Below are 15,679 nucleotides of genomic sequence, written 5' to 3' on the forward strand. Positions count from 1 at the left end.
GGCGTTTGTGTCTCCTTTTGAACCAATAATTTCCAAAACACATTTTTCTTGTCTCCCCTCCTCCCTCCTTCTTGTGTGCTCTCGCTCCCTCCTTTTGGTTGTTTGCTTGTGCAAATGTCCATGGAATCCAGAGCTACAGTGTGTTATGCCATGTAAAACATGGCACAATGCTTGCTGCCTGGCAAACCCTCAGAAAATGCTAGATTATTATCAATCTTCTTAATATTTTATCGCTATTAGTATACAATGATACTACTAAGCCTCCAGTAACATGGTTTGCCTTTTCCGAGTGGCAGTGATGAGTCTGTGCAGATGACTGGTATGTTCTCAGCAAGCTCCTCTGTCTACCAAGGCCCTGCGCCAGTGGCAGGATCACTTGGCCTAAGGGGCCACAGTCCATGGTTAAGAGATGGTGAACTGAGGCTATAGCTTCATTACCCTTAAGAGAGCCAAGACTCCACAGACAATGCAGAGTCAATGATTGTCGGAGTCACTGTCAAGGACTGTAATAATGTAGGGCTCAGCCCTAAGGTGAATGTGGTATTTCAGAGCATAATCGTCTCACCCCCTTGAGATAAGTGAAGTCTTCCAGAGCACAGCCAAAGAAGTAATTTGCTAAATGATAACTTGGCTGCTCAGGAAGGGTAAGCTCCTTAAAGAACAGCCTCATTTATTCATGTTGGTTTTAATGTTTGATGAAAAATAAGGCCTTATTAACAGACATAGGAGGTACCCACATATTTGCTCAATAAATGAATGGATGTTTCTGTGTAGCGGTACATATAAACATGAGCATATCTGAAAACACACAGGAAACTGACTTACCTAGGGGCTTTCTTCAACTATTCATAACAGAGCAGATGCCAGGATTAAGCCATTTAAATCACTGGAGATTCTAAAGTAGAATCCATATCCTAAAGCTTTTTTTACCCAAAAAGGACCCCAAATTCAGCATCCATTCATACTATTTCAAAAATTGCATCCACCTTAAAGCCTTTGGATTATATTTGCTTTTACTTTAAATATATTTTTAACAATCTTGGTTACCTAATTTCTCAGCCCAGTGTTGATTAGAATCAAGAAATTATGCAGTGCATGGAGGCAGCTTGACAGACTCAAGGCACATTGGCAGAAGCAAAAATGAGAAGCAAAGGCTCTCATTGATGGAGAAGAAAGAAAAACAAGGAGAAAGGCTCATGTAAGCTTAGTCCTAAGCTCAATTAATGTAGGAAGAACTGCTCTGTTGTACCTTGATAGGCCCACTGTTTTATAGGTACAAATGAAATAGCTTGTGTTTATTATAATAATACTGAGTCATTATTAGAAAGTCATATTATACTAAAAAGTGTTGATCCTTTCATTGAGTTCTTCATTCACCTGACATTTATTGAGACTGACTTATGTGTCAGGCAATGTGCAAGGCAACAAGGATACAATGACAATAATCATAAGAAGAAGATATGGCATTGGAGATCATAAAGCCCACCATTAGGAGGCAGAAACAAACATAAGAAAAACACATAAGAAATCACATAAGAAGAACAAAACAGACTTCAATAGAAACATGGGCAGAGTCCAACTGAGCCATCAGTTTAGAAGTTTGAAGATGCACATGATATTTTAGAGAAAATGATTCCCATCGGTTTAAAAGTTTGAAGATGCACACAATATTTTAGAGAAAATAATTATTTAGAAAGGCCGTTATGTGAGATACTACTCTTCCAGGTATGCCAGATAAATAAGATGTCATCACTGGGTGTTACAGTCATGATAAATGGTAAATAAGACTTGTGGAATAAGTCCCATTGCATTAGAGGAAACAATGTCGGTGTAGGTAGAGACATGTACAAGGAATATGTCATTCTTAAAAGCAGCTCATAATTTATATACACAGTTACATGGATACAGGAAGATTTGGGGGCAATCGGCATTTTAGTACATTTAATAAATGGGGACACAATCCTGTCTTTTTTCTGTTCTCAGCATCCTTACTACTATGATACATGGTGATAGGACATATGTATTAAGTCGTCCGTCATAAAGGCTTCCCCGTAAATTCTACTCTGCTTCATTCATCTCCTCCCAAACTCTCCAGAATTCATTATCATTATAATTTGCAAAATCCATTTTCGTGCTTTATCATGGACTGCCTTTTATTGTCATTTGGTCATTTAAATGTCTTACTTGTACATTGTTTGTCTCCTCAATTAGAGATTGTGAATTCCTCGTGAGTATGGATTGTTTCCCAAAGCTCTTATGCCTCCCGTGACCTCGCATACAGATAAAGCACAAAGTAGCTACTCAACAAATACTTTCACTGAATTTATTATGAAGATGTGGTTGGTGAAGCTGCATAATTTTTAAAGCCGAAACCATTTTCCAATAGATAAGATTACATTCAATACCTTAAAATACCATAGCAAACGGCTTGTCGTCAAAGCAACACATCACAAACACATCCTGTTTTCATGCCGATCTGACTTGTATTTATTAATTGTTTAATACTCTTACTAATCTGAAAATTAGTAAGTGGTCCTTAACATCTAGTACATGCAAATACCAGGAGCTTTTCAATCACTTATTAGGGTGAAATTGGACTGTAGAGATGGTTAATGGAAGTTTAAAAATATGTCTAATTGCTGGAGAACACTATACAAGTTCAAAGGAAAGATTTGTGTTCCTAGTGGAACAGTCACCCTCTGCGTCATACAACCATTCACGTTCTGGCCACAGATCTACATTGTGACTAATATTTGGCTCTGATATTATAGGTGGTTTTCATGCAGGGAATCAGTAAGAGCATAATTGTCATTTCCTTGGAAAAATTTGATTCACAGATGGATCCCAACACCTAACTGCATTGGTGTCCAAAACTAATGGGGATTTTTGCTAAATAAGGACTGACTCAGCCAAAAAGATAGACACTGACTAGAGAAATCTGTATTACACTTTGCTCCAAAAAAAGCATATTTACCCAAGCACTGGATGCTTTGGCACACCAGAATCTTCCTAATAGGGACATAGTGAAATGACATTTATTTATTAAAATATGAATTTATATCTTTTTCTTTTTAAAATTGAACAATGGGGTCAATGTTATGTATTTACAAAGTTTCAGTTACTTACAAATTCAATCCATCATGTTTCCTTATTTAGCTAAACAAGGTAAACATTCTATTCAGATTGGGAAGCCTCTTATTAAAATCATCAACTTCTCAAGCCTTCTACTTCAAGAAATAAGCCTTGCAGATCAGTCTGGGGTGGGGGTGGGGCGGCAAAATTGAAGAGAAAGATTGTGATACATTTATCATCTATGCCCCTCTCCGAGGTAAATGCATACCACAACCATAATGTCATAACTTTGTGTTCATTTCTTTAAAAATTTTCCCATCATACAAAACTACCTTGGTCTGTATTTATGCAGTTCATTTAAAGAACATTAAAATAAAACAATTGCATTTCAAGTTCCAGAAAAACGGCATCCATTTCTAGGCAATGGATTTTCAAAAAGAGTTCATTACCTGTAAATAAATGTGTTGCTTCCCTTAATTCAAATGGTTTGGAAAATTCTTAGCAGTTAAAAGATACACAGACTGAATTGTAATAAGGAAAAGAAGATATATAAATGATTGATTTCCTTTTTCCATTTCAGGGTAATATGATTTAAGGAATTAATTAGACTTCCCCAGCCTGTTTCTTAGAAGAAATCCACAAGGAATCACATTTCAGAAGAAACTAATTGAACTGCAGGGAGCTGTTACTCTCTCCTTCTGCTATACACAGTTAGCTTGCCTACTTTCAGCCGTAGGGTTATAATCTGGATTCTTATACATCCATCTATTTTAGAGTTAATTCAAGCTGCTTTTGTATAATACATGACTTAATAAATGTTAAAGTAGACCTCCCTCGTGTGGGGAATTATTTTCACACGCACGGCTTTAAAAGGCATCTCAGAGCCCCCAACACGACTTCCAGTAGGCTGCACTGTATAAATCTCAAGAAATGGAACGGAACGGCAACGCCATGTTGGCTATCAGAGCTGTCACCACCGCTAGCACGAGTATACCACACCCTTTTTAACTTCAGTATCTTGCTCAGTGCTAGGAAAAAAGGCACACTTGCTATCCTTTTTAAAGTACTTACTGCAAAACCTAAGCATATTTCACCAGCACCTCCTAGGGGCCATGTGAGGCTATGAGGTGGGTACCACGCAGACCCTTTCCTTCGAAAGTTGCAGTTTCACCTTGCCCACCCATAGGCACAAAACCTCCTTAACTATGACGTCTAGAATATTAGCCAGTTTGTTGAAGTAGTTTGGCAAATCACGGAGCCTTTAGAGGTTAAATAAGCTGCACAAAAGAACCATCTGATCGCTTCAGGAAATAAAACGTTAAACACACGGCACGGGTTTCCAAAGCACTGAAAGCAAAAGACTTCTAAATATATTGGTCCTTTAAGAGCAAAGTTTCTTTATGGCAGCGCCAAAGTACTCATATGCGCTTAATCTTTGATTCACTCACACTCTCTCTCACACACGGATTAATCTGTAAGGTTCCAGGATCCAGACCCGATTAACACTGAAGTTTACACGGGTTTATACAGGGTCTATACGCTCTTGCCGGGCCGCTGATTATGAGAGCTGGGAGGTGCTGACTGCAAGGGCAGAGCTGAGTGTCTGCAGGGGTTGCTGTTCCAGAGAATTCATTATTCTCTAATTACTCTGATTTTAGATCAGCAGAGAGTGCTGGGTAGTGGTGGAAAAAAGACACTGAGGGCGGGCAAGGCGAGAGCGGACGAGTAGTTCATCCTTCAGAGATGTCTGGACGCTTTGTAAGTAATTCACGAACAATTGCAAGAAGAATCAGCCAAGCAGTTACAAGCACTTGAGCTTGTGCGCGTCTGAATCCTGCTGGGCTCTGCGCGCAGGTCCCGTCCCTTCCCCATTTAATTCGCAGTTCCTCCTCGCGCCGCCGCTTCCGCTCTGGGTTTCGGGGGCCGGCGGCTCTGGGAGGGAGGGTGGGAGGGGAGAGCGAGGCGCGCCCCGGCTGAAAGGCAATCCTCCCGTGCAGCCAAGGTCACGCCCCGCCCCTGGCACCTCGCAGGCTCCTCGAGGATCACGCACTGCACAGCAGCCTCGGAGGAGAGAAAAGGGAAGTGTGGGGCTCGGAGAGGGGTAGGACGCTTTGCCCAAGGCCAGGCTGCAATTAGGCAGCCGCAAAAACCCCACCGCGGAGCTTCCCACCTGCTGCCGTCACAGCTGGGGCGCAACTTCCTCCTCCCCAGCCCGGGCCGGACAGCCTGGCCGGGCTCAGAGGGTGGAGGGGGAGGGAGCGGCGGCAGGTTCTCCCCGCCGGCGGCTGCTCCCGCAGCGGGTGTGAGCATCCTCCCCTCCCCGCCGCGGTTCCCGGGGCTGGCCGCGCGGCCCGGCGCTCTGCTATTGGCCGAAAGGGGCCGGGGGCGGAGCCAGGCGGGCCGGTATCGCCGGGACCGCCTCAAAAGAGCCCAGGCTATTGCAGAGCGCTCTAGAGCCCCGGCCAGCGCGCTGCCTTCCCCGTCGCCGGCCAGCTGGGTTTTGGGAATTCTGGTTTACTTTGGCTCACTCGCTTTTACAAACCACTGGATCTTACATGCCTTCTGTACCCCCCACTTCCACTCCATGTCCCCATGCTCCTGCGCCAGCAACAGGTAAGAGCTACTGTGTGTTTTCTTCTTCTCTCGCGCTGCTTATGTGTCCTGGGGAGTGGACCCGAGCAGCTTTCCCTACCTTACTTACTCTGCGTGGCTGCTCCAGAGGTGTCCAGCTGTCATGCTGCTGTAGCGCTCACCCACGCTCCGGAATCCCAGATCATGCCTATATAGTTTGTGTGAGTCCAAAGAACATCCCCCGAGCTAAAAATACTGAGACATGCTTGGAACAGTTGAGCAATAGAAACAGATTTCTCTGCAGCATCTGTTTGTGCTCATAACTTCCAATGCACCAGCTGTAGCGAGATACTCAGTTTGGAGGCAGGAGTGAGCGAGTCTGTGCGATTCTCGCTCAAAGGAAAGAAAGCGAGGGTGGAGGGGTGTACGGACGGACGTCTGGGGCATTGGTTTCAAACCTTGGCAAATCTTGGGACTCAGCACTATTCTTGATCCTCAGCGTCTTTTATTTATTTATTTATTTATTTTTAAAAATTGGGTCATTGCTTCAAGCTTAGCTTCGAATTCCAAACAGAGCTGGCGTCTCAAAGTTGCTTTGCTGGGGGAATAAAGCGGAGCCTGAGTTGGATTTGAGTCTGAAGACCGCAAAACTTCCACCTCATATGCCACTCTCCCCCAAGCGATTTCTTGTTCTTATTAATAACAGGGTTAATACCTGGGTTGAAGGCAATGCGGTTGCAGAGACCCACACTGTTCAAAATGACTTGAATCTGCAAAAAGATTGCATCATAACTTTGGATTCATCATGACAATTGAAAAAAAAATTAGAGATAGGAAATGAACAGTTAATTTTGTAACTGTGTCGTGGTAAGCACATCGGTGAGATGAAACCAGGATAAGGTTGCAAATCCTGGGGATGTTCAAAAAAGTCAGAATTTACCTGTTAGGAAATAATGCATTGTTTGAAAACTTGTTTTGGCCGTGCAAAGTCAACAGACTGTCAGATTTCCTCTGATTAACCACTGGTGTATGTCTTCTGTGCATTTTCTTTACACTTGTTAGCTTTTCCCTCCTCACTTCCACTCCCATCACAAGCATTTTATTTATATATACCATTATCTGGATAAATCTTAATGTTCAGGAGAAAGAGATGTTACTTCAAGGCTGGTGGGAGGTGTGAGAGTTGGGGTCAAGGTTATTTCACTTTGCTTCCTTCCCCTCCCCCTCATATTTTGGTGGCATCTAATTTGTTTAAATGCTATTCATATCCATAAGGAATACTTGTTCTAAAGTCTTATGAATTTGGCATTTGATTTAAAACTCAAAAAAGAATATACAATATTTCTACATCCCTCAGACTCTCCAGTTGACAGTATCTCTGGTCAGCTCGAGTCCTTATATGACTTTTGAGTAACATGGAAGATTTGCTAAAGGTCACTGCATCTTTACCTGAAGATATTGACAAATGTTGCACTTTTTTTTTGAGTGCATATTTTTGCTTGGCAATACGTATAATTTTCATCATATGTAAATGCTGAGTGATGCTACCAACTTGTTAAGTATATGTGTTATAGGTAGTGCTCATATTGATAAATGGTTATTTGTCCCTCCCTTCCCCCTGCTTTCTGTTTACTGAGCTTCTAAGAGGTTGCTCTGCTAGCAGTTGTGCTCACATAGCAACATGTACCCAGAGCACACACAGGCTGGTCTATGTGGCGTCAGCTGGGGAATAGCTGCTCCAAACACTCATTAGCAAACCTCTGTCTCAGACCGGTGCACTTTCTTTTGCTATCTTCATTTCCTATCCTTAGTCAGAAACTTTCTTCTTCACCAGACACCGTGACCATATTATGGGATACCTTTCTTTTCATTTATTTCTTCATAGTAATATTTTCTAGATTTTTTTTAACAAACATATTGGACATACTTCCCACAGAGCAAAAACAATTTACATTCCTCCTTTTATATCCTGTGGTCTCCTTGACTTTGCATTTATCCATAGTTCTCTCTCCTTTAACATCTACCTAAGAATGAAGCACTGAACTATTTTTTTCCATTGCTTATGCTTAATTTTGGCTCAGCCTATAAATAGTCTTAACATGAACAGCACCACATGTAGCCTCTCAATTTCCCAGAAATACTTTCTGCATCACTGCTTATGCCCTGGATGAAATGAATATTTCTATCCATTAAATTTACATCTGGTTGATAGAGGATGGTTTATCAAATCAAATATCTATTCTCTGGACTTGTCTCCATCTTTTGCAATCATTTAGTGTTTTCATCTACTTTTAATTGAATGTTTCTCAAATAAAAATATTTTAAAGATATGCCTAAAATGAAGTTGCGTGAAAGCCTTATTCCTAAGGAAAGTTTCTCCCAGCTGCTCATGTATTGGCAATTTTGAGTGAATGAGGAGTGCGCAAGGACGTTTTCTGTTTGCCTAAGGGCATTTGGGCCTCTGGACAGGTTAACAGGAAAGGAATTCTTCATAATGAAACATTGAGACAGTTACTCTATTAAACTTTGGCAAGTTCTAGCTTCTGCTGGGTAAACAGCTCCATGAAAGTCTGAAAGTCCGTGTGTGCAGACATATACATATATAAATTTGTTTGGGGGCATATGTTTTCTAAGTGACAAAAGTTTCCTTTTTGCCAAAGAAGCCTTTTTATTTTCTTTCTGAGCAAAAACAGTAAAATTTCTAAATGATGCTCTGCATATGGAACAATTTCTGTTATTAGCAATGGAAATAAGACAATAACATTGGCGCAGTGCAGGCTATTTTCAAGGTTCTAAATGCGGGAAGCTATTCATAGGAAGATGATATTGTGCGATTTGTGGAATTCAAACAAATGTCCTAGGGTCAAGAATTTTGGAAAGTCATAATTCAGTCTTTAAATTTCGTATGGTTCTTAGGTTTTAATCTGGAAAGAGTGCAGAAGTAAGTCAGAAGAGATTCGAGACTCTCTGCTCATGGTCCCTAATGGTAACTCAGAGGGAAGGATTGTTTTGAATCATGAAAAGTCCATTTCTTGGTGTATAATATAAGGTTCTGAAATCAATCAGAAGTCAAGGATGCAAGCACTATTTAAATGAAACTGTTTTTATTTTTTATTTTTTCAAAAGTACACCTGCATTGGATGTTACGTTATCTATATCTGCCTTTGTGAAGAAGCGCTTGGCAATTTCATGTGAGCCACATAAACTGAAATCCCTGTTAAAAGAAATTCCTCCCAGGTCCAAGATCTAGAACCTCAAGGAATAGGAGGAGTTTTGTTCTTTTGTCCAACTGCAAACCTCATAGGGAAGGAGACAAAACATTGAAGCAGGTGGAAGGTTAGAAAGGCACAGTAACTTCTTTTTATAAAGTAATTCAAAGACACTTTCAAATCGGGCATCATTTAGGTGTCAAAAGCTGCCAAAATGTAACACACATTGCAATTTTCACAGATGACTAATCTCAGGAAAAAATGTGTTGGGGCACATTCTTGCATAATAACTCGGATAAAGAGGGAGAAGTCAGAAGACTGTAACAAGGCATTTTCAAGGGCAGTGCACCTTATTTGTCTATAAGGAGATGTATAAAAACAAGATAAAGGGTTTGCTTTTTTTGTTTGCAGCTTGCTTGCTGATATTGGTTCTGTTGACTGCTTAATCTTAATGTGGCTTTGGGGGAGAAAAAAAGTGAGAGTTCTCATTATCAAAGGGTCAACAGATTTCTGATCCTTTCCATTTGTTGTTTGTTGTCCCCCTTAAATAATGGCAATGGATTTGGTTGTTTGAAAGGTTGAGAATCACATTTATTATTTTGGTTCTAAGCTTTATTAGTCTTGTTAATGTAAATTTAGTAAAGGGAAATACCTTATACTTTCTTTTGGGCTTTTAGCAGTTAGTCAAGGAAAAAAGTTTCTTTGCAGCAAAGATGGAAATTTTAAAGTAAATAGTTTTACCTAGGGGAGAATGAGGCAAGAGGAGAGAAATGAAAACGACTAGTTGTTCATATAAAGGAAATGCGAGTGCCTTCTCCATAGGAGCGTATAGCAAACCACAGCACTTGGAGAGAAAGTAAGCTCATGATCCAGGCTTACAAAGTTTTCTCTGTTTGGGAGAACACAGAATTGGACCCACATGAAATGAGTTCCTGCCTTATCTCAATCCGCTAAAGACCTGGTCCTTTAGCAGCAAGATGCTTACTTCTTAGGCTGTCATCACACCTGGCAGTCCCATCCCTGGAGAATTTCAGGACTCGTATCGCTAGGCAACAGAATGGCTCTCTATCCCCCAGAGCAAACTGTGTCTTCAAGTCAAGATCCCTTGCACTAACAGAGATGTTATCAGGCATTTCTGCAGAGCGGCTGCCTAGAGTATGCCAAGTGATCCAGCAAGCCCAAACAATTTGCAGAAATTGGGATCCAGTTCAGATGATTTTAAGGCTGTCTGCTCAGTTCCAGCACTTAAACAAAGTAGACTGCCTGATGACAACGAGTCTAATGGTCTCCTATATTGCACATGCAGTTCAATTAATATTAAGATGCTACCTTCATGCGAAATGTTCTCTGGACATTACCTAGTCTTTAAATATTCATGACCCACCTCGGAATTAGGAAGTCTTTCTCCTACTTACTAACTTGGGAGCCTAGCAAGTAGGGAAGGCCAAAGAAGAGAATAGAAGGCAGAGGGTAAAACATGAGAAACAGGCTATTCCAAATGGCTGGCAAAATCTAGAGGAAATGGAATGTGAAATTTTGGTGAAAAGACTGTCATAAGCCCTTTTCTGTGTTTCATAACTTTGCATTTTTAAATGAAAGAAAATTATTTTTATGGTACAAAGAAATGACGTACCTTAAAATTTAGTGCAAAATATATTATCTATATCTTTCACTATTTTGTTAGAAATATTGCCTTAGATCCTTAGATAGTAGAACCCACTAACAATGACTTCTTTTGTAATCAATGATCTCTCTTTTCTTGCAGGACATGTTCTCTGGATGTCAGCTAAGTTACTAAGGTAACTCTGCATGTCAGTAGACAGTCCTTGGCAGAATCTCAAGGCTCCTGGCGAATCCCATCTCTCCTCCTTATTTTTTTTTGTGTGTGTGTCCTCACTGAACATTCAAAACTGTTTCTCCAAAGGGTTTTGCAAAAACTCAGACTGTTTCCCAGAGCAGAAGCACTGGAGTCCTCGGCAGAAGCGATGGGCAGTGTGCGAACCAACCGCTACAGCATTGTGTCTTCAGAAGAAGACGGCATGAAGTTGGCCACCATGGCAGTTGCAAATGGCTTTGGGAACGGAAAGAGTAAAGTCCACACTCGCCAACAGTGCAGGAGCCGCTTCGTGAAGAAGGACGGCCACTGCAACGTCCAGTTCATCAATGTGGGCGAGAAGGGACAACGTTACCTCGCAGACATCTTCACCACATGTGTGGACATTCGCTGGCGGTGGATGCTGGTCATCTTCTGCCTGGCCTTCGTTCTCTCGTGGCTGTTTTTCGGCTGTGTGTTTTGGTTGATAGCTCTGCTCCACGGAGATCTGGACGCGTCTAAGGAGAGCAAAGCCTGTGTGTCTGAGGTCAGCAGCTTCACGGCTGCCTTCCTTTTCTCCATTGAGACCCAGACGACCATAGGCTACGGCTTCAGGTGTGTCACTGATGAATGTCCAATTGCCGTTTTCATGGTGGTGTTCCAGTCGATCGTGGGCTGCATCATCGATGCCTTTATCATCGGCGCAGTCATGGCAAAGATGGCAAAGCCCAAGAAGAGAAACGAGACTCTTGTCTTTAGTCACAATGCTGTGATCGCCATGAGAGATGGCAAGCTGTGTTTGATGTGGCGAGTGGGCAATCTTCGGAAAAGCCACTTGGTAGAAGCTCATGTTCGAGCCCAGCTCCTCAAATCCAGAATTACTTCTGAAGGGGAATATATCCCACTGGATCAAATAGATATCAATGTCGGGTTTGACAGTGGAATTGACCGTATATTTCTGGTGTCTCCAATCACTATAGTGCATGAAATAGATGAAGACAGTCCTTTATATGATTTGAGTAAACAGGACATAGACAATGCAGACTTTGAAATCGTCGTTATACTGGAAGGCATGGTAGAAGCTACCGCCATGACAACGCAGTGCCGTAGCTCTTACCTGGCAAACGAAATCCTTTGGGGCCACCGCTATGAGCCTGTACTCTTTGAAGAGAAACACTACTACAAAGTGGACTACTCAAGGTTCCACAAAACTTATGAAGTACCCAACACACCCCTTTGTAGTGCCAGAGACTTAGCAGAAAAGAAATACATCCTTTCAAATGCTAATTCATTTTGCTATGAGAATGAAGTTGCCCTCACAAGCAAAGAGGAAGACGACAGTGAAAATGGAGTTCCAGAAAGCACGAGTACAGACACGCCCCCTGGCATAGACCTTCACAACCAGGCGAGTGTACCCCTGGAGCCCAGGCCTTTACGGCGAGAATCGGAGATATGACTGACAGATTCCTTCTGTGGAATATTTACTTTAAAACACAGTCTGTTGGTCAAAGACCCAAAACAGTTACACAGACGACGGTACTGGTGAAGAGCTGAGTCAAGGCAAGTGGCCACAAGGCAAGCACGAGGGTTTCAGCGGACGACTGTAAACTCGAAGATCAACGTAAAGCGCTAAACATGTCTCCGCATGACTCGATGGCACATATATATGTTATAGAATAAGTTATGGGTTTTTATGTTTTGTTTTGTGTTTTTACAAAACTTGAACTTGCAGGCAAGCCTTGGTCGGGTATTTGACTTATCCAGAGTGCTTCTCTTTGGGGAACAAGAATGTTTTTAATGGCATAACAAAGGCAAGACTCTGCCTTAATTTTTGAAAAGCTGCTAACTACATGAAGACAAATTGTATTTTTGTTGCAGTGTAGTTTTTCTTTTGTGTAATTTAAAAGTCAGTGTTGAACTTTGTTGAAAGCTCATGATGCGCTTCAGAGTGGCAAGTATTTGGCTATGAGCTGCCAAAACGAGAGCCTGATTTTTTGAGGCCAGTAATTTGTTCGCTAGAATTGATTTTTTTTCTCTCTCTCTTTGGTTACATAAGGGCATTATGTAACACTAGCCAAATGGTAGCCTCCAGGGTTGTTGTCGTCGTCGTTTTTCCCTCTATGATGTTAATGGGTTATCTCAAATTTTAAGTTAGACTACCTAAAATGAATACCAAAGATAATGCATATTTTTGCACAGTGAAGCTGAAACTAAAAAGAAAACAATGCCCCACGGGCTGCCTTGAAATCAAGAGACAGCAACTTTGAACCTCAGCAAGACCTTGAACTGCCCTCTCATTTTGCACCTTATTCAGAAAATAGAGCATCATGCACACAGAGTTTAATAAGTCTAGTGCTTTTTATACTTTTTTTCTTTCATGGAACACTGTTATTTTAAGAGGAAGAGGAAAAGGGCAGTAAAGTTGAAATGCACACCCACACACAGACACACACACCCCACACCACACAATAGAAACCTCTTTTCTTCCTTGCGAGGTAATGCTGGCCAGTCTGATGCAGAAGGGAAGAGAAGGTGATGGGCTCTTTAGGTTTTTCTGGGTTTTCCCTTTTTTGCACATTCCAAAATTTATTCCACAAGATAAAATCCTGGTTGAGCTTAGTTGGCATCCTCGAATCTGAGCCATCCAGCACGAATGATAAATAAGTTTAAACCCTTGCAATTGAATTTGCTGCCCTGCCAGGTCATTTCCAGCTTGACTTTGCCTTAGAAAAGACGCCACGCCTGTCCTCTGGGCTAGTTCTTCTGATCGGTCTGCCTGGAGTGACTCTTCCAGTGGCAGAAAGGGCTACACATGCCAAAGAGGGGAAGCAGGAAATGTGGACAAGCCGCTTTGACACAGCACAGTTCAGCTATTCAGGAGGTAGATGAAAGTTGGTTTTATGTGTGCGTGTGTGTGTGTGTGTGTGTGTGTTTGTGTGTATGTTTTGTTTTGTTTGTTTGTTTTGTGGCAGAGGGTGGGAATGAAAATGTTTCAGTATTGTTAGGGTAAAAGAAAGCCATATAAATGTAACACAGTCAGGAGTAAAGGAGATAGTACTCTAAAAGAGTTCTTTCCTTTTTTTGTGTGCACACCCATAATTGAATGTGAGCCCAGCAGGGTTGGTCTCCTCCCGTGGAGCTCTAGAGCAGGTTACTAAGGACACACTGTTTTCCAGAAGCCTCTTCTGCCTGGCCACCTGCCTTGCTAGCAACTTTTTTATTCCCCTGCTCTGACTCAATCATGGAACTCTTTTTTTGGCTCAAAGTTTCCTATTTGTGAATTCTGGGGATACTGACTTTTTGGAGTCTCAAAGTCAACTCTCATGGTATTATACCCCTGTATGCCATTAAAATACAGCTTGTTCTAGAATCATGTATTTTGTAAGTCCGTGTCTGTGATGGTCTCTGGTTCTCGAACAGCCATATCTGAATGGGGTGCCTGCAGTAATATTATTTTCTGCTGTTTTCAGCACACTAAGCCGATGGGTTTGAAAATGGTGGCATTCTATTCATTGAAACCAAGATAGAGATGTCAAGCGAGTGGATGCTATTTTAGTACAAATTTAAAGGCAGGTTTGGGAAGGTGTTTAAAGAGTTGGAAGAATTGGGGATTGAGTGGACAAGAGAATTTATAAAGGAGAAACCAATTTGGCCGTTGACAGTGAGAGAATACCGAGGGCTGCAGCTGCTGCTATTTGATGTTTTGCAATGGAAAATAATCAAACCAAAGAGTATTCAGTGATATGTAAATTAAATGAAGATACAGTGGAAAATGGGGGTTGCCACCAAAGAGGGTCCCCCTAAACACACAGTGCTGCCACTTAAAAAGACTTGAGATATTTGAAAGGGGGTGGGTATGGGGGTGAGAATGAGGGAGGGAAGTCTTTCAGCTTATTTCTGGGGAAAAAAAAAAGAGAAAAAAATCTAAAATTTCTGGTGCACAGGTTTGTTTTTTTTTTTCAAGAAAATTTTGCAGAAGCTATGTTTTTAAAGTGTACATTTTATAAAGTTTATCAGATATTTTCATATTTAAAGCCAAATGTAAATAGAAGTCTGTAAAGGAAAAAAATGCCATAGAAAGTATAATTTCAGTGCAGCAATTTCTGAAAGCTAGTACCGATATGCTACCGGTTAGCATGGTTTTAGCAAATATTTACCAGCCTTATAAGGTTCGTATTGCTATGTTCTTCTGTTATTTATTTCAGCATGGATTGTTCATTTGAAAGCTTTTCCTAGTTATTAGCATTTTAACAGTTACAAGCTTTAAATGGCAATCTTTTGTCAAGAGCCAAGACACAGGTGATGCACAACTATTGTTGCTGCATTTTACCCTCACAACATTTGTCCTTATTGACTGGGCCTTCTTAACTAATGCACACGTGTCATTAGGATGCAGGTGGAAAGGACTCACGGTGAATATCTGGGGTCCATTCCCAGATATGTGATGCTTCTCTATTGCAAGCAAATCCCAGTTGAATTTACTTAGGATTTATTCCCTTTTAAAGCATTTTTGCCTATATATGGATGGGCATTTTTTTTTTGGGGGGGGGCAATAGATTCCTTGCTATCCTATTTTAAAATAAAAGTAGACAAAGTGAATTCTATTTTGATGATTGAGAAAGGAATAGTTTTCTATCCCTCTAAGAGAATACTTGAATCAGACATTTTAAAGATGTCATCATAGCACTGTAGACATTTCCAAATTCCTGTTTTTTTTTAAATTCTCTTAATGCATTATCTCTTCCCTCCACTTCCTTTCTTCCTGTATACTCCCGTCCTACACCTTGATGTTTATTTCGTGAAGTCTGTCCCCCAAATTTTGTTCCCCTTGCAAATAATAAATTTTTCAGTTCGTGTTTTATGATAAACCACTCAGTAAAGGCAAAAAGCTTGTTCTGAGAAGTAGAGTGAGTTCTTTTTCACTGTGTTTAATAATGTTATGCTTAAAAAAAGTGTTGGTGTTGCGTAGTCATCTCCCCACCCCCAACCCCCAGCCAACTAGAATCTCTTTTCT

The 15,679-nt window shown here is 41.2% G+C and overlaps 1 protein-coding gene across 1 annotated transcript; it reads left to right on the forward strand.

Moving 5' to 3' along the window:
- Positions 1 to 5,513: 5,513 nt before the first annotated feature.
- On the forward strand, positions 5,514 to 14,533 carry KCNJ2 (potassium inwardly rectifying channel subfamily J member 2). Its single transcript, XM_037809942.1, has 2 exons — positions 5,514 to 5,685; positions 10,618 to 14,533. Exon 2 carries the CDS (start codon positions 10,838 to 10,840, stop codon positions 12,119 to 12,121), a length of 1,284 nt encoding a protein of 427 aa, XP_037665870.1. The 5' UTR covers positions 5,514 to 5,685; positions 10,618 to 10,837; the 3' UTR covers positions 12,122 to 14,533.
- The last annotated feature ends 1,146 nt before the right edge of the window (positions 14,534 to 15,679 follow it).

This window comes from Choloepus didactylus, chromosome 18, assembly GCF_015220235.1.
Source record: "Choloepus didactylus isolate mChoDid1 chromosome 18, mChoDid1.pri, whole genome shotgun sequence".
NCBI classification, from domain to species: Eukaryota; Metazoa; Chordata; class Mammalia; order Pilosa; family Megalonychidae; genus Choloepus; species Choloepus didactylus.